The sequence below is a fragment of the Piliocolobus tephrosceles genome, chromosome 10 (genome assembly GCF_002776525.5).
Source record: "Piliocolobus tephrosceles isolate RC106 chromosome 10, ASM277652v3, whole genome shotgun sequence".
Taxonomy (NCBI): domain Eukaryota; kingdom Metazoa; phylum Chordata; class Mammalia; order Primates; family Cercopithecidae; genus Piliocolobus; species Piliocolobus tephrosceles.
The window spans coordinates 33,582,338-33,607,425 of record NC_045443.1 but is presented as its reverse complement, the minus strand read 5'-3'; the positions used below and the strand labels follow the sequence as shown (position 1 = coordinate 33,607,425).

Sequence of the window (25,088 nt, the reverse complement as noted above, 5' to 3'; positions counted from 1 at the left end):
ATTATTACCTTTACATCCCTGGTGAGACACTAGAGAGTCCCTCTCTGAAAAGAATTTAATCACTCCAGAGAATAAAGCTGTTGATACTGATATTTGGGGTGTTCCAATTAAAAACACAGCTCAGTTCTGAATTGCCCTTCAGTGATGCTCATTGGTTCTATGTCTTACTGATGCACTTGGTCCTGCAAATCCATATTACAGTGCTTTTAAATGGAAGCCCAGGGATCAGCAGACACCTGAGAAAAAATCCTCTAACATAAAGAACAGAACAACAACAAAAAGAGTTATTCAGAGAAAAAGATGACAAGACTGAAACGAGGGTGAAAGAGTGTTAAATATACATAATGAATATGGTCAGAGAAAGAAGAAAAGATTTTGCATCCATGAAATAAGAAAAAACAATCACTAACCCAAAAAGTGTGCAGATCTTAGAACTATAAGACATGAAATTGTAGAAGGCTCAGAGGACAAGGTCAAGGAAATCTCCCCAAAATTAAGCACAAGGAGTAGGGTGACAAAAATGGAAAATAGAAGAGAAGTGAAAATTGGAAATTTAGTCCTGATAGTCAAAAATCCAACAAAAAAGGAGTTCTAGTAAGGGACTGCACAGAAAAAATGGAAGTTAGAACATTACTGAAGCAATAAATCAATAGAATTTCTCAGAATTGAAGAACTCAAAACTGAGTCTCAGATTGAAATGCTCACTGGGTATCCATCAGGAAAAATGAACAAATTGAACATAATGGAAAAAAGAGAAGACACCGAATCTTCCAGAGTGATGAATTGGGTTGTATTAAAAGGATCTGGAGGCCTGGGGACAGTGGCTATTGCCTGTAATCCTAGCACTTTGGGAAGCCAAGGTGGCCTGATTACCTGAGATCAGGAGTTTAGGACCAGCCTGGCCAACATGGTGAAACCCCGCCTCTACTAATATACAAAAAATTAGCTGGGCATGGTGGCGGGCGCCTGTAATCCCAGCTACTCTGGAGGCTGAGGCCGGAGAATCGCTTGAACCAGGGAGGCAGAGGGTGCAATGAGCCAAGATCGTACCATTGTACTCCAGCCTAGGCAATAAGAGCAAAACTCTGTCAAAAGGAAGGAAGGAAGGAAGGAAGGAAGGGAGGGAGGGAGGGAGGAAGGAAGGAAAGAAGGGAGGGAGGAAGGAAGGAAGGGAGGGAGGGAGGGAGGGAGGGAGGATGGATCTGGAGTCAGAACTGGACTTCTTAGTAGGGACACCCTCCTGTGCAAGCCAGAAGTTTGGTCATCATCATCACCAGCGGGGAGTGAGTGGCAATTCTATTTTCTGAATTGAGGAATACAGGAGCGGCCCCAAGTGTATACAGAAAGTTACAACTGGGATGTTATGAATCTGAGCTGCCAATAGAATACAAAAAAGGAAAGCAGTAACACTTTAAGTAAGTTAAAATTTAATAATTTTCTGTGATCTTCATTCAGACTAAGCTTAGCTGCTCTGAGATTTCTTCATTTACCCACTCTCTTAGTTCCTGTCTTGGAGGTCAAATAATATTTAAAATTAGAGTCTTAGACTGATTCCCAAGTTCCTCTTACCTTAGGGAGATCTCTACCTAACAAGCTAACTCTCACTCCTCCACGATGTGAATGAGAAAGAGGAAGAAGGAATTGGAAGAGGATTGAGCAAGTACGGAAATCACAGAGTTTTGAATGTTTAAAATTGTCACTTAAACAGGTATGCCTAGCTCAGATGGGTTTTTCTTGGGCTCCTTATTTCCAAACCAGTCCCTCCTCTACATAAGGTAGAGGTCATCCAGAAGGAAGCTGTGACAGAGATCATTACAGCCAGCATTTTTTTGACTAACAATGGCTACTATAGTACTTAGCACAGCCTACAGTGCTCGGTAAATATCAGTCTAACCTGCACTCCTCTCCTTTTACTATTTCACCGATTCCTTCAGAGTGTGAGTGGGGAAGTAAATACAAATCTGTATTTCTTGGTTTACTTTTTAGGTTCTTGGTAGCTGAAATAGTTGGAAAAAAAAATTTAAAGACTGAAAGTTGAAATTCTTGTCATCTTATCCTTCAGCATTGAAAAAGATGATCTTCAATGCAGTTTTTACTTTGCCCAAAATTCTTACCTGAGCTTTTAGTTAGTGACAAAAAAAAACTGTTTTGATTCACCTGCTAATGAGCTGTGAGATAGTCCAAAGAACAAAGAAAAAAATCAAAACCTGTAATATTCATTTTAGTGAAAGAAATTTTTTTTTCAGAGAAATGAATTCAGAAAAACGAATATCCAAGTGAAATTAACTCTGCTTGTTGTGAAAACACAACAGTAAGGCCAGGAACAGCATAAACAAATACCAGAAAAGTTATTTTCAGAATTTGTTTACTTAATATTTAACGCTGAAATCAAACACAAGAGGGTCATTAGGAAGATCTTCTGCATTACTCCTCTTAAGCAATTAGATTCTGTAAGTAGTATAAAGATAATTACTCATTTGGTCCTCCTACACAGCAATTAGTTCATATGGTAAATATGAAAGTACAGCATTGCATTGTGGGTTGTTTTCTACCGGTCTGTCTGTGTAGACTGTAGCAGAATGGGGGGCAAAAGGCAATTGGAAAGGGCCTTATTAAAATGTGTTACTTAACTTTGTAGATACAGTAGATGTTTAATTTTTTTTTGATTGACAGTGAAATTATTTCTTTAGACAATGACTGAAAAACCACCCAAGTCAGTGTGCATAAAAACAAAAACCAAATGGAGACTGCAGATTTTAGTTTGTCTTAATTCACGGTAAAAAATAGTCCTAGTTAAACCAATTATCCTATGGATCAGGTCAAAATTATTCAACTGATGAATGATTCCCTACTGGAGTGCTATGGCTAATATTTATAGTAGGTTTACCATAGTGCCCATGCAAAGGAAATAATTTACCATGAACTGATTAGCTGTTTTTAAAAAAGACTACTTATTCTGCTAGTATAGACATGCCAACAAGTTCAATACATCCCACTTCAAAAATAAAGAATCCCTCATCACAAGAGGGTTAAATCGATCCTCAGGTTATGATATGGGCTGAAACTCTGCCCAAAAACAGTTTAAAAACCATGTAAACACATTATTATATCCTGAAGCCCGTGTTTATTAATTTTATTTTGTCGCTTTAGTTCTAGTGATTTGCACGCATTTGCATTAAAGAATTATAAGAACAGGTGAGCTTAAGACATCCGAGTCCAAATCTCCCATTTTACAGACTCAGGCAAAGACCAGAAAGCAGGCCGGGCGTGGTGGCTAGTGCCAGTAATACCAGAATTTTGGGAAGCTAAGGCGGTAGGATTGAATGAGCAAAGGAGTTCGAGACCAGCCAGGGCACCATAGTGAGATCCCTGTCTTTACAATAAGTTTAAAAAAAAAAAAAAAAAATAGCACCTGGAGTCCCTGGAGTCCTAGCTACTAGGGAGGCTGAAGTGGGAGGAACACCAAGACCTGAAAGCAGCTTCAAGGTTAGGCTGAGATGTGTGACAGATTTGAACTTAATCCTGTTCCCTTTAACACCCATGTCTTGTTTTAAGCCGCTAAGAAAGTATATGGAGAGAGTCAAGTTGTGCATTCTCAATCTCCAATTACGGATTAATCAACAGAATCTTATCTGATTATTAGTACAAATAACATTTGATGTTGTGATCTACCTAAGAGGGTTTGCTTATGCACGCATTCATTTTTTTAAATTAACTTTTTCAGTTTTTCTTCGATTGGGATGACTTTTCCAGAAGGGCAGAAGCAGATAGCACAAAAAGTAGAATACATGCGTGGAAAAGTTGGAGAGGCAAAGGCGGCGGGGATGGCTGCACTGATGCAGGGAAAAGTATTGGGAAAACGGAGAGGGCTCCTTGGGCCAGCTCTGGGCAACGATGAGCATCCCCGGCCTCGGCAGGGGTGCCGGGCCGCCAGCCCTCCCTCGCAAGTCCGTTCTCCAGAGGACGCCGGGAGCTGGATCTGTGCGCTCTGCCTCCAGTCACCCCGCGCCCGCGCCGGGCTGCTATTGGACGCGTCGCCGCCAGGCACCCGCCAGAAACACCAGTGTGCTGGGGAAAGGAGGGGGGCGTGCTTGCGAGTCGAGGGCTTTGGCTTTTTTACGGCTCCCCCCTCCCCTCAGCACTCCATGCCGGGTCTCTAGTTCCAGCTCGCCTCGGCTTGCTCGCGCGGCGGGAGAGTTGGCGCAAACCTCGCCGCAGCCGCAGCCTCCTCGCGCGCCTCTTCTTCCCCTGCGCCCTCCGCTCCCGCTATGGGACCAACGTGGGGCTCCTAAGAGTTGCCGGGTCTCAGCTGCGCGCTCTCCAGCTAAAGTCACCGCAGGCGGACTATGGCTTAGGACGCCCGAGGGGTTAGTCTAGAGGTACGGGAAGAAGAAAAGACGGCTAACTGGGGGAAAAAAGAGAAAACGAAAGAAAAGCCAAACGATGAGTTTCCACAAGGAGGACGGAGTGAACAGTCTGTGCCAGAAGGCGCTGCACATCGTCACCGAGCTGTGCTTCGCGGGCCAGGTGGAATGGGAGAAGTGCTTGGGCATCTTCCCTCGGGACAGGGGCAGCCAGGGCGGAGGCAGCACAGGTAACCGGGAGGGCTCCGCTCGCCTCCTCGCGCGCCGCTGGGATCGCGCGCGCTCGGCTGCAAGCTCCGGGGTTCTGCGCCTCCCGCGCCGCTCCCGGGGCATATTTGGGGCGCCGCGCTTTCCTACCTCGCTCCCTCCTTCGCTCAGCTCCTGGCGACTTCGAGGGTGGGGCGTTTGGGTTTTGTTTCCTCCTGTCCCCCTGCAGGGCTTCTCCCATTCTCTGGTCCGCTTCCCGCCTCCCGGCGCCGTCTCCCGCTCCCAGGCTCGCCGCGCCTCTCGGCGCTCTCCCACGCCTCCCATCTCGCTCCCGGAGTGGAGAGGTGAGTGCGGGCGGTAACTGCGCCGGGAAGGCTCCCGGCTCGGCTGCTTGTGGGGGCGGCTCACCTGTGGGACTGGGGCTGCTCTCGCTCGTTCACCAGCCTCTGGTCCCGGCCTTTCTGATGGGGGCCAGGCGGGACGGACAATCTATGCTTGGACGCAGAACTCCGTTGCAGAGGTGGCTGCCTTGGCCTCCGAGGTTACTCGTGGCTGCAACCTTTCGGGTACTTGAAAATTTCTAAAGCCCTTTTAATATATATGATTTTCTAGGGTTTCTTGACAAAGTTGGTAAAACAGTAGGGATTATTGATCCCATTTGTGAGACGACACCTAAAGCTCAGAGCACATATCGAAGAAGTGGAAGAGAGGGGAAACGTTTAAAATCCCTAGCACACGCACGCTGTCATACATCCAACTCACAGACGTCCTCCCTACCCTTCAGGAAACTAGGAAGTGGGCTGGATGGAGGAGGATATTGACTGTCGGAAATCTGGAGATGGAAAAAAGTCTCCAGTGGATTTTCCTCAAGGCTTGGGGGTGGAAAGGATCGAATCCGAGTCACTGTTTGGGTCACGACTGGGGAAAAGGTTGGTGTGTCCAGCCTGCTGTGCTGCTCGGGCGCACGCGAGGTGGATCCCCGAGTTGCGGGCTGCGTGGTTTCGAGAGCCGCTTGGGAGGGTCACTTGTTGCACTAGGAGTCAAAAAACACTGCTTTCGGGATTTTCGGCTGGAAGGTTGCCATTCCTTCTCTAGGTTCTTTCCCTTGGCTTTTCCTGTCATTTTGATCTCCTGGCGGAATTTTAAGCGTTGAAGGTAGTCAGGGCAACAAGAGCTGAACAGCCAGGCTCGGGGTGGAGCAGGACAACATGGAGCCCTGCGTGCTGGGAGGGAGCAAAGCTGGGCACATTTAGTGAATCCCCACCACCCCTACTCCTGCGTCAAAGCCAAGCGGGGAGCGGGAATGGGTTTAGTTTAGCTTTTACGTTCCATCGTTCACATGAGTAGCTGCAGGGTTTGGAATTCTCTGATCCGCGGCAACGCGAGCCAAGGGGGCTCTGTCTGCACTTGGCAGAGCTTGAAGAGATGCCGCTGTTTGGATCCTGGAGCGGAAAACTTTAAAATTTTGTCAGTGTATAAACACAACTGATAATCATTTCCATTCGTTCAGTAGGTGTTAAATTCCTAGGAGTGTATGAAACTCAGCGGAAGGCACTGGTGGGCATGTTGTATTCTTTGTCGTGCTAAGTATGAGGTAAAGACCAGAATAGTGTGACCTCAGAGTCTTCTGTGGTGATATTAGGTAAGCTTTTCTGAAACGTCTTTAGTGACACACGTGCTAAAGGTAACACTGAGAGAAGAGGCTACGCTGGACGAAATGAGAGTATTTAAGTTTGAAGACTGTGCTTTGGTAATTGAACAGTTGATGCTGTGAATAAAACTACTGATTTTCCTCTTTCCTGCCCTTTTGTGATCACACACCAAATAGGGATTGCCTGGGTCTCAGATTGGCTAGTTTTGAGGAAAATATGTGAAAATTAGAAACCAAATCCTAGCTTCTAAATCTGTCTAAAATGCACAACTACATCAGTTTCAGATAAAATACAGTATATGAATTGTAGAAATGGTTCTCAGTTTTTCCTAATCACCACAAGAAGTAGTTGTAGTCTGAATTCCTTTTGAACTTTTCCCCTTGGGAATAAAAAGTGAGAAAATTTGCCTAAAACAATTGCGAGAATATTTTCCTCCCCTTAGGAGGAAAAATAGGCTACATAATATATACAAGAGGGGTATTTGATTTAATATAGGAACACACATATTTAATGGCTATTTCTAGGAAAGATATTCTACTAGATTGTGTATGACGTATAAAGACAAGATTGCTATACATTTTTCATTTGCGAATCTAAGCAACAGAAGTAAAATACTTTAATCTACAAATAGACCAAGTTAATAGAGATCTATGAAGTGGATTTAAAGATTGTTTGCCAAGTATTTAATTCTATTTCTTAGCCACTCAGCGTCACACTGTTCTTCAAAGTAGATTTTCTTATAACTTTGTGCTCTCATGCTTGGTATTATAGGTTCCTAAATAAAGCACTTCCAGTGATCCTTCTACTCATTGTTTAATGAGAAGGGCATTTTTGGTAGGAAGACATCAACAATGTTGAATGGCACAGTGCTTATTTACTTTGAAAGTTAATCAGCACTGCCCAGATGGTATTAGTTGTTCTAACATTACAGTAATAATTGCAAGCTCCAAAATTGTGTATATTTTTAATTCCTTCACATAGAGATAGAGGGAGAGAAATTCAGGTAATTCCAGTTAAAGTCATTCTACATGAAGGGAGTTACAAATCACATATATAAGTAAGATATTATCTTACTGGTTTTGTAAATGCCAGTGAAGTGCAAGCATCACCATTCTTTTTACCATATCAGCAGTAGCAGAAGCAGCAGCAGTATTGTTGCCATTGAGGATTTCACAATCACAGTATGATTGCAATATGACCAATCTCATACTTTAATGAAATTGGTGAAGACTTACACTAAAGATGCCAACACAGGTACATTTACTCTTTTGGCGTAGTTTATCAGAGTCATTATATGTGCTAGCATTACTAATATTCTAGAAAGTTCACCATGTGCAATTGTTAGAATATCAGATATGTTGAGTCTTTTTACCACAGAGTCTCTCCCTCTCCCCAAATAAATATATCACCCACTAAATTCATCTCAATGCACAAGATGATTTAATATTAGAATGCTTAGGGAAAATACAAAGCAATATATTGGGCTCAAAAGTTATTTTTCAGACATACTGTGACTGAATATATATAATCGTTTTTAAACTGGATTTAGCTTAATGTCTGGTTACTCTTCAGTTGCTGCTCAAATGCTTATCAATTTCAAGGAACCTATGTTGCTTAAAAGGCACACCTCATAAATCACAGCTAATGAAGCCCACTTAAGCTCAGTCACTTGAGCTCACATCACAATTGTATAGATCTAACCTTAATTTAAAGATTTTCGTAAGCATTTAATTCATTCCTGTTCTAATTTTGCATGTTTACACAATTTTAATTTGGGACTAAAAATTCTAAAATAAAAATTTATACAAATTCTTTTAAATTCATACCTGTGTTCTTCCGTTTCTTAGAGGTAGGGATAATAAGTAGGTACATGGCAAATAATTTTATTAAAGTACTTACCTGATAAGAAAAGGGATAGTTAAGTAAAATGTTAAGAATTACATTATAATTTCCCTCTAAGATCAAGGCATAGTGGGTCTACGATAAAGGTTTAAAATTAGTAGAGGGACAAACCAAATGACTACCCAATTAATTGAGTTACCATTTTTTAATCACCATAACAGAGTTTTGCACATCCTAGTGATTGTATAAAGAATTCCAATTTACAAACATATTATCAGCAGAATTTTTTCCTTGAGATTTGTAGGTCTGTAAAAGAATAATAGAGCTACAGTGAATTCAAAATGATAGGCCCATTTGAAGAAGGATATATGACAGGGTATTTTTCCTTCCTCCACATTGTTACTCCACTGCAGAGTGGCCAGCTTCTACTATGTCTAGCCTCATTGTCACATGATCATCAATACACCTTATGCTTGGTCTGATTTACTTCAAACAGAAATGGAGACCTATCTTCAAAACCAAGGAGGTCTCAGCAAACATTTTTCTTCTTAATTCCCAGTATATTAGCAGTATTGGCAGGAATTTCTTTTTGCTTTAACCTTTTCTTTTTCCTTTGTGACAAATTAAAAGCTGTATTTCCTTTTTCTGTGAACTATGAGTCTCTGACATCTAATTCTTATGAGTGATTTTGTACACCAAGTTCAAATCACATTTAAAATAAACTTAGTCATTACTGTAATTTTGGTTTTCTGAAAAAAATTGGTAATTGTTTGAGATGCATCTGCATTAATTTACAAGCTTTTTTAAATACAAAATTCCGACAGAAGACAGTCATTACCATAAATGTTTAATGTAATTTCCAATGTCAATTAAAATCATTTCTATTTTGAACGTATGATTATATTCTTCCCGATCTACGTTTTATTCCACTAACGATGTACACATTGAGTCAATAGCATGCCAGCTCTTTGAGGGCAGGGGCTTGTTAATTATTTTATCCTCAGTGCCTAGAAAAATCTGTGGTTCATACTAGCTACTTTATTTATTTATTTATTTGCTTATTATTTTTATTTTATTTTTTTTAAGACAGAGTTTCACTGTTGTTGCCTAGGCTGGAGTGCAATGGCAGGATCTCTGCTCATCACAACCTCAGTCTCCCAAGTTCAAGCGATTCTCCTGCCTCAGCCTCCCGAGTAGCTGGGATTACAGGCATGTGCCACCACACCCAGCTAATTTTGTATTTTTAGTAGAGACGGGGTTTCTCCATATTGGCCAGGCTGGTCTCGAACTCCCAACCTCAGGTGATCCACCCGCCTCGGCGTCCCAAAGTGCTGAGATTATAGGCATGAGCCACCGCGCCCGGCCCAGTTAATATTTTTTGAATGAATGAATGAATCTTGGGATTTATTATCAAGAAGCTTCAAATTTATTATTTGTAAAATAATGAGTCTATCTTAATAACCTCCAAATCCCTTCTGCAACTAAATTGTATACATCTGTATTTTTGTGTCACCAGAGTCTAATATGCCATGTAGACATACAGAATATTCAGTTTATGATAACAGCAGAAATTAGAGCATTTGAAACATTTCAAAGCTACAATTCAGTGAGCAATATACTCATGAAAAAGCAACTGAACTTGACATAGGTATCCATTGACTTTCTTCAGAGTGTGTTCAGGTGGAGCTATAATTCCATGGCAGATTTGTAAGTATTGCATAAAGCACTGGGTCTACAAGTTCTAGAATCTCTGTTCAATATATTCATGTATGGCAGTAAAAGGAAAGAATTGTTAGTGTGCTAAGTAGAAAGTGACAGGGGAAAAGTAACCATCTCATTATTCAGATTACTGTTAATTATTCCACTTGAAAGTGGGAATCATCATTTTGCAGATGTGAAAACCAAGGCAAAGAAATTTAACTTCCCTTCAAATCACAACTAGTTAGTGTTGGAGATAGGCTAAGAAACCAGGGCTTCTTAGATTTTAACCTAGGTTTAATGAAGAGTAGGAATAGAAAGAGGAGATTCTGGAGGCATCCTTGGCGCTGAAGGGCATTGGAAAAAATGTCTGTGAAGATAAGCTCTTATTATTATTATATTCTTGGCTATAATTACTGGCCAATAAAATTTCTTAGTGTGCAATTATGACCCAAATCCCAAACCTTTCTATTAGATTTTCTGTCACCCAAATATAACAAGCAGTGTTTTTCATTTTTCTTAACTTGACTATATGCACACATGTGTACTTCAGTGTACGAGTAGGTGTTTACATATTCTTGGCCAAATATAATTGATTTGTGTCAACTGTAAAATCACATAAAAGATTTTTAGTGTGTTTGAAATGCACAACTTTGAACTCATATAATCCCAAATACAGTTCCTTTCATATGTTTATAAATAAATCTCTAGTGAAAACAGATATTAAATTACCAGTTACATTGTTTTTGTTAATTTGTAATTAGAAAAAAATAATTCATTAAAATCTTGTGTACTGTATTTTCCTACCATATTTTGGTCAAGTTAAGTAATCAACAGTGTATACTGTTAAAAATTCAGTACTGTGAGGCATTGGAGACAAAATATGTCAAGGAAAAAGAGCTGAGAGTCACCCACTAAAAGATCTCAGAGCATTAATATGAACGTATCAAAGAAACTGAACGTTCAGATAAGGAGTGTTACTATTGTAGGTCTTTCGTCTAACTTGCACAATGCCAGTTTCCTCTATTGGTGGAACACCTAACACTGACCAAGCTTACAAACAGAGTTCCTGACTAAAGAGAAGGCGTCTTTTATTATTTTGTAGGGTAATTTTCTTCTTCTTCATAATGTTAAATACATCCTAAGTAGTCACTGAAGCTATAAGAGCTGACATCAACATGCCTTACGTAGACTATCAAGGGAAAAAAGTGGAAGCTCTTATGGGTTTATTACCAGAAATTAATAAAAGTCTTTAACACCTTTGTTTCTTTATGGAATTGTGCTGTAATGGCCTTGGAGCCAGAAGGCGGGAATCATCTTAAGGAGAATAGAAAGGAACCGATATTAATGACCTTTTTTTTACTTAGATGGACCTTGATGTATGTTATGATCTAGTATCTAATTTATTATTCCATTGTCGACTAGAAAACATAACAGTCAATTTTTAAAACCTTGTCAATGTCAATTTGTCCATACCACAAAATTGTCGTAATTAAAAAGGACTATTGTTTTCTCTTCAGTATTTATTAATTTTATTCCCTTAGTGATGTTTTAGTAGTCATGAATTTATAGGACTAATGGACAAAACGATATTCAGAAGCCTATCATTTCTAATCTGTTACAATATGAGCTGTTACTGTACCTGAGAAGTGGTTTTAGCATTATGCTTTTATTCAAGCAATATTTATTGAGCACTTACTATGTGAAAGCCACTGTGCCAGGCATTAAATGTACTAGTGCCATCAATTAAATGTATGTGATGCTATGCGTGATGTTCAAGTTAATGTACATATATGAGTAATATACAGTCACAAATTATAAATTATTTACTCAATTATGAGCATATGTAAAGCTTTTTAATAAATTTAGATATTTGAATACCATATTTGGTACCATGTTTTATCAAATCGGAGATGCCTTTATTATAAGATGCGCCATTATTTTATGTGGCACCAAGAAAGGAAAGAGAATGTTGCCAAATAAACTATGGCACAATGCTTTTTAATTACATGGGATTTTTATTTTATATGTAGAAATAACCTCTTTTAAAACTTAATTAAACTTTTAAAGAAATCTTATATCACTCTGGCACAAATATAGAAGGAAAACATAAAATAAATACATAGGTTAAAAGTGATTTTAAAACTAAAATTCTGAGTCTGATTCTTCTGAACGGCTTTTTGATTCAGAATTAATGGTGCCCTTGCTTTTCCACACATTTCATATTCTATGCCATAAAAAGTGTTAATGATACATTTTTTTCTTAAAAGAATTCATAAAAGATATACAGGCCAATGGTACTGTGCTCTAAAGCTAACTGTGCAAATATGTGGGATGTTATCAGTATTTCTAAATACATCTGACTCACCACCTTCACCACACATTTCCAAAAATTTGATTTGTAAGGTTAAAGGATATGCTTCAGTATTTTCTCCAGTATTCTCTTACAAGCCACTTAGATTTCTATGAATTTTGATGCTGATGTTTTTGCTTTAGCACATACACAAATAACGAAAATTATGACACAATTATTGCCTGGCTATTAGCTATTGTGACAAGCCATCAACACTAAGATAACATCCTTATTTCAAAAATGCACAATGTATTAAAGTATTTGTTTGATAATGGATTAAATATAGTAGTAATATAATTTTTATCATTTATTGAAATTCAAGAGAAAGGCAAAGATCAATACATTTAAAATGGGCATTATAGGAGGCAACATGCAAGGATTGTTGGTGATTGATTATATTATGTATTAGATTTATAGATGAGAAAGCGACTACTAGTTGCTTCCCAATATTCATCTCCTGCTTCTACTTCACAACAATAGGATCTCTTATTTTTTTTAAGAATATGGCAGCATAAAACATTTTAAAAGAACGTTTTTCCGTCTCCTTCCAGTTTGGTATAGCCTCATGACTAAGTCCTGACCCTTGGGAAGTTAGCAGTGTACTTTTAAAATGAAATGACATACCTTCACCTTCCCTTTTTCCATCTTCTTCCATCTAGCTGCCTGAAATATTGACATAGCCTTCCCTTTTTCAATCTTCTTCCACCCAGCTGCCTGAAATATGGACATAGTACCTTGCCATTTTGGACGTTAAAGAGAAGCAAAGACCTTTTAAGAGCAGAGCAAAAATGTAAAACAAACCAGAATTCCAAGCACCTTGGAGTTGATAAATCTGCTGTGGCCTGTTTATGCTGGGACAGTCTCGTTTCACATGAAAGAGAAATAAACTATCCTGTTTCAGTCACTATTAATTTGGTCCCTTGTTATAGAAATCAGAAGAATGCCCTAGTTATTATAATGGTAATATCAGATGTATAGTATAAATAAATTAACTTCAGAGATAATCCCAAAATTTCATCTTTGAATACAAGTTGCTGATTTGAGTTTTATTGCCCCTCTTTCTCTGTGAAATGGTGCCATAAGCAAACATGTAGTGTGGTCAGGCAACAACAGGGAGCAGGAAAGAAACAAAAGGCTTGGAATATCGATGAACTAAATTATATTAATTTCTGATTAATGATTGGAAATCACATTTTTGTACATTTTGAAAAGTTAAAAATGAACTAGAAATTTAAAATTTTTTAAAAGATACAGAGAGACACAGAGAAGAGTATCAATTCAAGCAGTGGTAATTGGATTTGAGAACAGGACACTTGGCCTGTACTTTTCTGCATGATCATAGTTAGCTGCATGGGTAGTAGGTAATTGGACCCAGCAGTATTTTTAAGTCTCAGTGAACAAGATCATGCAAATGTTATGGCCTGGTTATACAGACTTTAGCAAAGTTCTGCTATACTAAAAGTTTCTGAGGAATTCGCATTTTAAAAGTTCCCTGTATTTTCTGATGACAGTGATCTTTTTCTCAGTTTTTCCTAACTGTGTCACTTTATTTGGGGATATTAAGACATGATAAAAGAGTAAAATGTTTCTAACTAAAATTAGTTAGAGATACATAGTCAGATAGACCGACAGACATATGGACAGACAGTGGCAGAATAATGTTTATGCATATGTATGTAATCAAACCAGAGTCTGAGCAATTTTAAACCTAATTATCTCAGAGCCTAATCTAATTGCTGTATATTTCATTAACTCTTAATCTTTCCAGATATAATAGGATGAATGTTATGTAATGGATTCTTTTGAGTTATCTGGAGACAGTGAAAATTAGAGCTAGAGAGCCTAGTCATCAAGTTTGCCCATTGCAATGGGTAACTTGAAAGTCCATGTAGAAAAGCCAGGACATTCATATTCATCTCCCTGGCCTCCTGGTGATTGGCCACCTTCCTCCAGTGATCTTCTCTAGTCTACCTTACCTCTTTTATTTTATGATCATACTCAAACCCTTGTCATTACGGTGAACGATACTACCATAGCATTGTAAATCCAAATATTTCAATCCCCAACCAAAATCTCCTATGAGTTCATCTTTCTCATTTAGAAACTCCAGTCTATTAACTTTCCTATTTATCTCTGAATTTCCTTTCAATAAATATGGCATCATACTTATGATGCATCATTTTATCTGTCCAATACACTCTTTCCTTTGTCGTCTATCACACTCTTCTGGAAAAACAAACAAATCAAAAACCTCATCCATGGATGAATTTATTTGTCTCTCTGCCCCTACACCAAAGCTGCTGAATGTTTAGAAGATTTTAAAACCAGGCAGACTAGCATCACTTTATTAGTCTCTAATTTTGAAAGAAATGTATATTCTGACCAGGCATCTGATGTTTTCCTATTCAATTTTTCCCTATTCTCTATAGTTCCTATTTCAAATTGTTGTCACGCTCTTCAGATATCCCAAACTATTCCCAAATATTCCAACATAATTGGCAGTTAACCCTACTCCTCCTTTGGAGAGAAAAATACTAGTTATAAACAAGAATTCACTTGACTTCCTGCCTCCAGACCTACAACCTTACTGGCATCCAGAACAATTTTCTTTCTTACAAAGAAATAAGCAATCCAATTCTTTCATCTTTGCTTCAGACCTCATCCATTGTCACCTTTTATGGGACTTAACTGTTAGTTATTCTGCTTAATTGCCTATCCTTTCTTGTCCACTGATTCCTTCTCATTATTCTGAAGCATGCTGAGGTATTGCACATTGGAATAAAAACACCGTCATGAACTCCATGTGCTGCTGTAGTTATTCCTCCCTCTCTCTCCTCCTTTCCTAGGTATAATTTCTTGAAGAAATTATCTATTCTCACAGAATCCACTGCCGCACTGCCAGTCACTTTCTTTTTTTTTTTTTTTTTTTTGAGACGGAGTTTGCTCTTTGGCCCAGGCTGGAGAGCAGTGGCACAATCTCGCCTCACTGCAAGCTCCGCCCTCCAGGTTCACGCCATTCTCCTGCCTCAGCCTCTCGAGTAGCCTCAGCCCCCCGAGTAGGTGGGACCACAGGCGCCTGCCACCTTGCCCGGCTAATTTTTTGTGTTTTTGGTAGAATCGGGATTTCAGCGCGGTAACCAGGATGGTCTCTATCTCCTGACCTCGTGATCCGCCCGTCTCGGCCTCCCAAAGTGCTGGGATTACAGGCGTGAGCCACCACACCCGGCCGCCAGTCATTTCTTAATCCACAGTAATCCGTTTAACACAACGTCTGCTTCACTCTTCTCATAGAATTCACTAAACATATACTTGTTAAAGTTAATGGTCACTTCTCAACTCTTGTTTTAATTGAACTTATTTTAATGATCTACACTATCATTTCTTAAAATATTCTTCTAGCTTCTGTGGAAACCGAATGACCTGATTTTTTTCCATATCTTTCTTTCTCCTTTTCCCCATTCTTCTGTACAGGTTTCTTATTCCTTAAAACTCTTTTTCTCTAAATATTGGTGTACTCAGAATTCTGTTAAAGAACATTTATCTTCTATGGATTCAGATCCCACTACTTAAGGAAGTTAAATTAGTTGCAATTTATTTAACTTGCATTTATGCATGACCAATAGCCTACTCAAAATTTCTACTTGCATGACTGTAAGTACTTCAAACTCAATACAACGAAAATTGAAATCATTGTGTTCCTTACTTCATCATCCCAGTGAGTCACATTCTTGTCCTTTTTAATCTTCACACTCCTTCACTAGGGCTTTGATTTTCTCTGGAATCTTTTCTTTCCTATTTCAGAAACCCTGGTTCAGAACCACTACAGTCTCTCACAAGGATAGCTGTTGTAATCTATTAACTAGTATTTCCTCTTCCAGTCTTGCCTTCACTTCTGTCTTCTTCTTAGCCAAAATGTTAGTTCTGAAATGCATATTTTCATTTCAACACCTTGATTTAAAATGTTTCTGGGACCACTCATTTTTCTTTGAATTAAATGTGTACTCCATGTCATAGTTAAATGAATCACAAATATGAAAATGTCTTTAAAAATTTTTGTTGACTTTATAAATTTTCGTAGATCCTCACTCAATCTTTTGATAGGTTTTTTTTATTTTGTTAAGCAAGGCTTGTTATTGGGGGAAAAATATGTCATGAAGAATGCATCAAGCACTTGATTTCATTTTTAATACTATTAATGATTAGTCATAATTGCTATGGCAAGCAATGCAAAACATAAATAAAAGACAATAAGCTTGCTTACATAATTTTAGTTTTATTTTTCAGGATAAAATTCTACTTAATCTAACTTCTTGCACTGTTTTCTATTAAGCGGAATTCCCTTTCCCCCATGCCTTATGTCTCTGGATGCAAGGAGCTACAAGATTGTAATTATGATGGAATCTTGACCAATCCCCATCCTTAAGAAATGATATATCAGTTTCCCCTTCTTTGAGGAAAAAGCTTGACATCTTCAAGAAACGAAAATTTTATCCTTCTCTATATTGCAAAATGTACAGGGTCAAGTCCCCATGGAGAATGCCTGCACTAGTCCTGTGGGCCCATTTCCTGGTTCATAGACGACACCTTCTTGCTATGTCCTCACATGGTGGAAGGGCAGAAGAGCTCCCTTAGCTTACTTTATAAGAACACTAATCCTACTCATAAAGACTTCCCTCTCTACCTAATGTCCTCCCTAGAGGTCCCACCTCATAATACCATGGCCTTGGGGATTAGGATGTCAGCATATGAATTTTGGGGATGATACAAAAATTCAGACCAGAGCACAATTCATTGATTAATTTAGAACTCAAGAAATTCAGAGAAATTAGGAACAAAAATAATACAAAATTATCAGAAAGAATCAACGGAGTTTGCAAAATCTTGGACCCATCATAGTGTACTTGGAAATATGCATACATCATAATTTTCCTGTATATAATTAGAATTTTTACCGGGGTGGAACTTTTCAATTATCTCCTTTGAGAATTTCCAGGAATGATTATTAACTTTTTCTTCCTACAAAGATAAATTAAAATTGAGTTTTTGAAACTCTAAATCAGGAAATAATAACAATTATGATGTAAAATTTTCTTTTCATTTCTGCTTTTTAATGTACAATATTAATTAATCATTTTTACATTATAATTTTTCCAGATATTTCGGTCAGCCTGTTAGCAGTCGTTGTCAGCTTTTGTGGACTGGCCTTGTTGGTTGTCTCACTTTTTGTCTTCTGGAAGCTGTGTTGGCCATGCTGGAAAAGCAAACCTGTGACTTCCAACGTCACTACCCTTCCACAGAGCATTTCAAGTGCTCCTACTGAAGTTTTTGAGACTGAAGAGAAAAAAGAAATTAAGGAAAATGAAAAGCCAGCCGTAAAAGCTATTGAGCCTGCAATAAAAATCAGCCACACATCCCCTGATATCCCAGCAGAAGTCCAAACTGCTTTAAAAGAACATTTAATTAAACATGCACGTGTGCAAAGACAAATTACTGAGCCTACGTCATCATCTCGGTAAGGAAAGATTAAATATATAAAACTGGTGTGTGTGTGTGTGTGTGTGTGTGTGTGTGTGTGTCTGTGTGTGTATGAAATTTCATAAGAGAGAAAAACTTTAGTTGGAAGAAAAGAAAAGAGAAACAGGAGAAATGGGAAAGACATAGGAAATAGATAAATAAAGAGAGAAAGGGTAGGACAGAGTACATAGGGTCAGAGAGAGAGAAACTAAGGACAAAGAAGCCAAATAGGGAGCAGGACCATGAGAGGGGCTTAGCAGACTGTGAGGTTTCAGTAAAATTGTGTAACTACAGATTATTGTTAAACTTTCTCCTTTGAAATATCATCAGTTGATAGCTGCTACTTGTAGTCTTTCAACTTAATTTAATTCAACCAATAAATATTAAAGCCATTTGAAATGCATGTCATGGAGGCTCTATACAATGAGGAATCATCTAGAATTTCACAATCACAACTAACAGATTCATATTTAGTCTGCAACTATTTAACAAATATACCAAAAACATGAAACTTCATTGTGTGTTTGAGCTCATGTAGACCGGATTCTTAACTGGGCAAAGTATAAGTTCCACAAGAAGCCAAATATCATGGGCATATGGAGGAGTGTACATAAAAGGGAGGAAGAAGAGGACTTCCTTAAGGAAATACTTTTTAACTCAGCCTGGGAAAATCAGCAAAACTTTGTTGGAATTAATTCACCACAGTATATTCTAACTGTATTAACTGTACAGGAAAAAATGATTCTTGTAAAGAGGCATTTTTTTCTGCTAAGTATAGGCCTCAATTCTTAAAACAAATTGCATGAGAGCAGTTTTTCTCGGGTTCCCAAATGTAGCAACTAGTTTTATTCTAGGGTGGGGTAAAATCAGTGATCTCTTATTGAGAGGAAAGTGCTATTTCCTGCAAACTGATTGACTTCCCAATCTTATCTTTCTATCTCTCTAAACTGAAGGTGCATCCATGTTTTCCAACATGGTAATACTTTGTGGGCTTCGAAATCTATCAAATTGAAAAACTGGGATATATTGGTTACTGGAATTGAAAGGCTGTTCAATGTGTATTTTGTGTAAATAAGAGAATTGTATCTACAAATAAATCCACTTCTTACTCAAATGTATTCCAGAGGGATAAGAATAATTGTTACCTTTGAGATAGGAAACTTTGGGATAAGGAGGGTGGATGGAGGTGTCCTTTTCATGTTACACTTTTCTGTGCTACTTAAATGTTATAACTAAGGAATGCCTCATATTCTGTTTTTATTTTGACAAGTTTTCCTGAGCAATGATATTTAGGCTCATTTTAAATTTTCTTATTTATGATTTTTGTGTAATGTAACCCAATAAATATCCACGTTAATTTTTATTATATATTTATTGCACTATATATATATTTATTGAACTATAAAATAATTGTCCAATAAACCACTTTTTTTACATGTTTTACAAATAGAGAAAAATGTCTTTGGGAGGAGCTTCCTTTTTTCCAAGACATTGATCTCACTATACTTATGGGGAAAACCGCTGTAAAATTACCTGATGTATTTACTTGATTATCACTACCATCCCTGAAAACTTTGGCCAAATATGATATTTTATAGCCACGAAGACTTAAGACATTCAGAAATTTCAGGGTAAAAATCTTCAATTAATCTGCAAAACATTTTAAAAATACCAACCACTGTGAATATATATTAGCTTAGCATTCAGAATTATTCAACTCTTTAGCTGATATGTACAGATTATATAAGGATACTCAATGAAGACAAATTCAGGTAATCAATGTTTTTTTGGAACCTCAGAAAAACAAAATACTGTCTTCAAAATATTTTCTGTTGAGTATAAAGAGACCACTTGTCTGATTATCCCTAGCTAGAGGAGAATGAAAACACGTGAGCGAAGGCTTCTTTTTGCTAGCTATGGATTTCTCAGTAATTATGTGAAATTGAACAACTCAGAAAAACATAAAAATTTCAACCTTAACATCATAAAAATTGGATTGCGTATATCTGATATTTTCTAAGAGGAAAAACTGCAACACACATTCAGAGTTTTGCTAGAAATTTGATATCATTTCACCTGCCTCTGACTTTCATTGTTCATATGGGTGGTTGGGGAAAGAAGAAGAAGAAAAGAATTTTGAGCACTTGAAATTTTGTCACTATGCCAAGGCACCCTTCCTGACAATCCTTCCCCAACCTGCATGAAGTAAGTATTATTAATTATCCCCATTACATGTGAGTTAAATGAAACCCAGAGAAATTTAAAAAGTTGCCTGAAGTCATGCAGTTGAAGAGTAAAAATTCAAATTTATCCAGTTGGAAGAGCACAAATTAAGCATAAATGCCACAGGGATGTAGTTTTCCTGCAATTAAATATGTTGGCTACAAAGTATGCTTAGGACAGGTAGTTGGGAGGTTGGAGAGTTAGAGCATCTTCCTGTTTATCCTACTCAATTAAAAATCTGGAATTTTATATGATTATCATGAATGACTAGAGTCATGATTTGAATCTGTTTAGCCTTGGGATGAATTCCTTGCAAAAAACATGATTAGTTCTAGTTCTCAAAACCCTCATCTACATTAATTACTTAATCTTACTAGAAATTACCTTTATAGAGAGAGGAAGAGGAAATTGCTGAGTTCATTATGTAGTCCACATGAACACAGAGATCGAGGGTACATTATTATGAGTCAAATTATTCTGCTCATATGCCAACTTTTCACTGAGATGTAGCAAAATCAAACCTACATGCACAGGCACACACACACACACAGACACACACAGATGCACACACACACACTGAATTTAACTTTAATACTTTGTTTCCTCACCTTATTAGTATGTCACAGTTCCAGTCTGTTGGGACTCCTTTTAATTTGGCTCAGACATCTTAGTCTTTCGAGTTTTACTTGTCTCTATATTTAAATAGCATCCTGATGGGCCTAGAAGTTAGCAGCATTGCTAGAAACACACATTTCTCAAATTCTCGTCTCCCTTTTCAAATACCTGGACATTTTGCCCTATCAGCCTGCCAGGCAATCAAACAACCCAGCTGGCATTTATGTATTTCTTCGTTACTAATATTCTTTAAGCATCATCTTGATTGATTGTTTATGCATCCAATAACCTTATTCAACATATATTTAATCCTGGGTATAGTCAATATATCGTACTCCTTCCACTCTGAAAACTCTAAGGATCTGTGACCACTTCTGTAAATTTATAATATAATGTGGAGACAATACATGCAATACCAATATAAGGAATTACAAATGCCAGCTATGTGATGGAGAAAGTGGAATTCAGAACATTGAAACATTATTTCCAGCTAAGGCATGTAGAAGAGCCATTAAGCTGAGTCAAAGGAAACTGGGAATTCATGTAAGTGGCAATTGGGAGAGGATGTGCATCCTAGATGGAAACAGATTATGTGAAAAATCATAGAGTAGGAAGTTTTGCTAAGAAAACAGCAGGTAAGGTACTTTGATCAAAAAGTAGAGTAAAGTGAAGGAATAATGGATGATAAAATCAGCTGAAATTGAAATATAGTGAAACCTTGAAATCATGGCCAACATGTTCAGAGTCTCTCTTGTCAAGTATTTGTAGCAGAGGAGTTCTATGGATAAGTGTTATGTTTTAGGATAATTCACCTGGCAACATTTTATAAGACAGACTATAGGAGAAGATATCTACTTTGTAATTACTTTTTATTATGCTCAAGCGTAATAAAAATCAGGAAATAGAAAACAACAACAACAAAAAAAGAAACGTAAGAAAATTTGTAAAGGAAAATCTAAGATCCCTTGTAAAAAAACATTAAGTGGCAATTCAGTAATTCCATGTCTAGTCCAAATCTTTTAAAAGTCATTCAAGGCTGTTATACTATGATTATGCCAAGCTACCATTAGCATTTTGGTTCTATATACCCCCACATATAGAGTTGTATGCTGCTTTCTTAGGCAAAAAATCTGCCATATTCACTTCTATATTGCTTTTTGATGCCTTAACAAAACACTGTAGGAGCTCAGAGTGTACTTACTGAATTAAAAGAATCAATAAATGAATTCAATGACCTCATCTTGTTTATCCCATTGATCTTCCATGGTTGCTCACTAGAAGGGTGCTTGGTCTTTTTACCATCCTCCTAAAGGCCTGACTCTCTTTGCCTGTGTGCTTTTGTTCATTCTGCTTTCCTTGTGTGGAGTAACAACCTCGTTTTTATGTACTATAAGATCTTTAAGGAAAATGCATCTGAGAGCCCAACTTTATCTGCCCAATTATTAACTATTATCCTTTATTATTTAAAGCTGTGATTGCTGTATTAAATAACAAATTGCTATATTAAAACAGCAATGCTGTTAAAACTGTAATTGCTAATTACAACCTAGCAATTATTTTGTATCTTAATATTGAGCTCCAGCTGTTTCCAAAAGAGATGCTAAATTTTCAGAGAATAAGGGTGTATAACCTACTTTTATGCCCTCCTAATTTCCAACAGTGTGTAGGTATATAAGTGTCGGTTGAATGCTTTTGATTGATTGATCATCTTACACTTCATTTTGCCTTTTTAAATACATCATCTTTAAAAGCCACACCAGCTGATGAGTGGTGAGATACACTGTGTTCATATTAGAAAGAGGTTAATGATAGTATTCTCACAGGGATGAGTATGAGGATCAATTTTATGTGCATTTATTAATGGTGTAAAGACAAGGTGAATAGTAACTGGCAAAATAATGTATTGAGGATGAGAAATTATGTAGACTTTAGGACTCTGAGTACCTATTGAAAATAATTAGGAACTGTAATAGCAGAAACAATTGAACGTGAAACAAAAGCAGGAAAATGTACATGGGAAGAAATCACTGACTTATATGTGCTGATGAATTTACAATATTTACAATTAGCTATGGTTGATTAGAAGAGTAATGCTTAAAATCATCATGCATAGTATCCAAAAGAATGCTTAATGTACATTATTATAAGAAAAATGAAAAATTATTTAAAAATACATAAAATGAGATTCCATAGTTTACTGTAAGCATGTTTTTAAAAAATTGAATTTCTCTGGAAAAGATAGCTAAAATTGAAATTATCTATGCTAAAACACTGTAAGGAATGAAAAATGAGATATTACAAAAAGGAGGAGTTTAAAAAAGATGTATGGCTAGCTAGGGTATCAAGTAGCAACACTTGCCCAGAACAATGGAAAGACTTGAGATCTGTGTCCCTGAGATAGAAGTTCATAAAACATGCTTTGCAGGAACTTGAAGTGGTTAAATAATGCCCTTCATGAAAGAAATGTATTAGGTGTACACCCTTACTTCTTTTCTGAAAAGAGATGACTCTTTGAAATAAAGCCAGAGTCACAACCTTAACAAAATGATTGAAATTTGAAGTTTGTTTTCTGGCACTTATAAATATTGTCTTATACACAAACACTGATTCGGTTCTTTTTTGCTGTTGTTGTTTTGATACAGGGTCTCACTTTGTTGCCCAGAAGTGCAGTGGCATAATCATAGCTCTCTGCAGCCTTGAGCTCCTAGTTCAAGTGATCCTCCTAGCTCAGACTCCCAAGTTGCCAGGACTACAGGAACTGCCGCACCACCAGGCCTGGCTAATTTTTAAATATTTTTTTGTAGAGATGAGGTCTCAAAATGTTACCTAGGCTGGTCTTGAATTCCTGGCCTCAAGTAATCCTCCCACCTCAGCTTCTTAGTCTTCTATATAATATGAATAATGCTTGGGAAGTTTGGTTTTATTAGTCACAGGAATCGTATGGTAAATTATTTTCATACAAACTCCAACATACATTTTCTTAGTTCCTATCAAATGTTTATGATGAAATACATTAAAAGATGAATAATACTTAGTCTCTGCCATGATAAAGACCACAATTTAGAAGAAAGTCTTGGAGAGTGGAAGACAAATCCGAAAACAGGTAATTTCAATACACTATGTGCAGTAAGGTCAAGGAGATGTGGAGGCACAGACGAAGGGTCGTCAAGACTGGTACATGAACCCGGTTATAGAGCTATGACTATTTTTCTCCAAAACCTAGCTGAGCTCACCAGGAGGTAAGCTCATGAGAGTCAGAAGCATATTACAAAGTGAAGGAAGGCATAAAATTGCACACTGAGCATAGAAATCCAGAGCTAGAATTATGGTCAAATGACCTTCTAGGAATCAAGTAATGCTAAAAATTAAGTTCTTGGATTTATTGTTTTGACCAGTTGTTATTGAGAATTTTTTAATGTTTAAGGCTTCAGTCTATATTTACTTCTTTTCTTGTAATATATGTGTTATGTTCTCAGAATATTATCTGTAGATCAAAAGCTATGAAGAAGTATTTCCCAAGCTAATTACTTCATATACATTTATTTAAATATATGCTACATCAAAAGCAATTGCTTATCATTGTTTTATGATGTTTATATCTTATATCTTTTTTAAACATGGAGAGAAGTCAAAGTAAGTATTTTAAGAATAACTGAATTGCCTCCTTTGCACAATAGGCAGTATGTTATTCTCATAATCTGAAGGTTTTAAGTTCAGAATAAGTGAACATTTATTTCATTAAATTTATTAAAGAACCAATTGCCTGTAAATTCTTGAATAGAATAAAGGTAAACTACTGAATGGATTTTAGCCACCTCTTTAAATAATTGAGAAGAAAACTAGTTGTTTCTCTAGCTTTTATTATTATTATTCAATTGCTATTTAGTTACATGGCTAAATTTTTCAGAGAAAATATTTTCTTTCTTCAACAATATTTATTGAACACTTACTATGTCATAGACATTTTTCTTGAAATTTGATACACATTTGGCACAAAGCTGTCAAAAGTCTCCCCCCCCACACACACACACATTCTTATAAATTATATGAGGTTATAATAGGTAATAAGTCCTATAGAAAATTATAGCACAAAATAAAGGGATTGGAAAGTCTGAGTGGGAGGCAGTGTTGCAATTTTAAACATTGTAGTCAGGATAGATCTTCCTGAGAAGGTAAATTGAGCGAAGACTCAAAGTGTTAGAGAGGTAGGTCTTGAGGAGTCTGGGAGGGCTTTTCATATAGAGGAGGCAGGTGCTGCAAAGACCCTGAAGCTAGAACCTGCACTACATGTTCCCACCAAGAGAAATCTAGGAGACAAAGCAGAGGTAGAGGGGGCTACATTATTTTTGGCTTTTACTCTGAGGAATATGGGAAGCCACTAGAGGAAGTCAAAGGAGTGGCATGACCTGTTTTTAAAATATGATTCTGCCTGCTGTATTGAAAATAGGCATTGAGGAAGGCACAAGGATAGAAGCAGAAAGTCCACTAAGGAGGCTCCAATCCAGGTCAGAAGTGATGATGTTTCAGACCAGGGAAGTGGTAGTTAATAATGTTCATGAGAACTGACTGGATATATTTTGAGGGTGTAAGAAACAGACTATCCTGATAGATGAGCTGGGG

General features: G+C 37.4%; 1 protein-coding gene across 1 annotated transcript in view; it reads left to right on the top strand.

The window, feature by feature from the left end:
• Window positions 1-4,140: 4,140 nt before the first annotated feature.
• SYT10 (synaptotagmin 10) overlaps window positions 4,141-25,088 on the top strand; it is a 64,758-nt gene continuing 43,810 nt past the window's right edge. Inside the window, exons 1-2 of the mRNA XM_023208920.3 lie at window positions 4,141-4,594; window positions 17,271-17,628. Of these exons, the coding sequence (XP_023064688.1) occupies window positions 4,444-4,594; window positions 17,271-17,628 (509 nt within the window). The 5' untranslated portion in view covers window positions 4,141-4,443. The remainder of the gene's footprint in view (window positions 4,595-17,270; window positions 17,629-25,088) is intronic.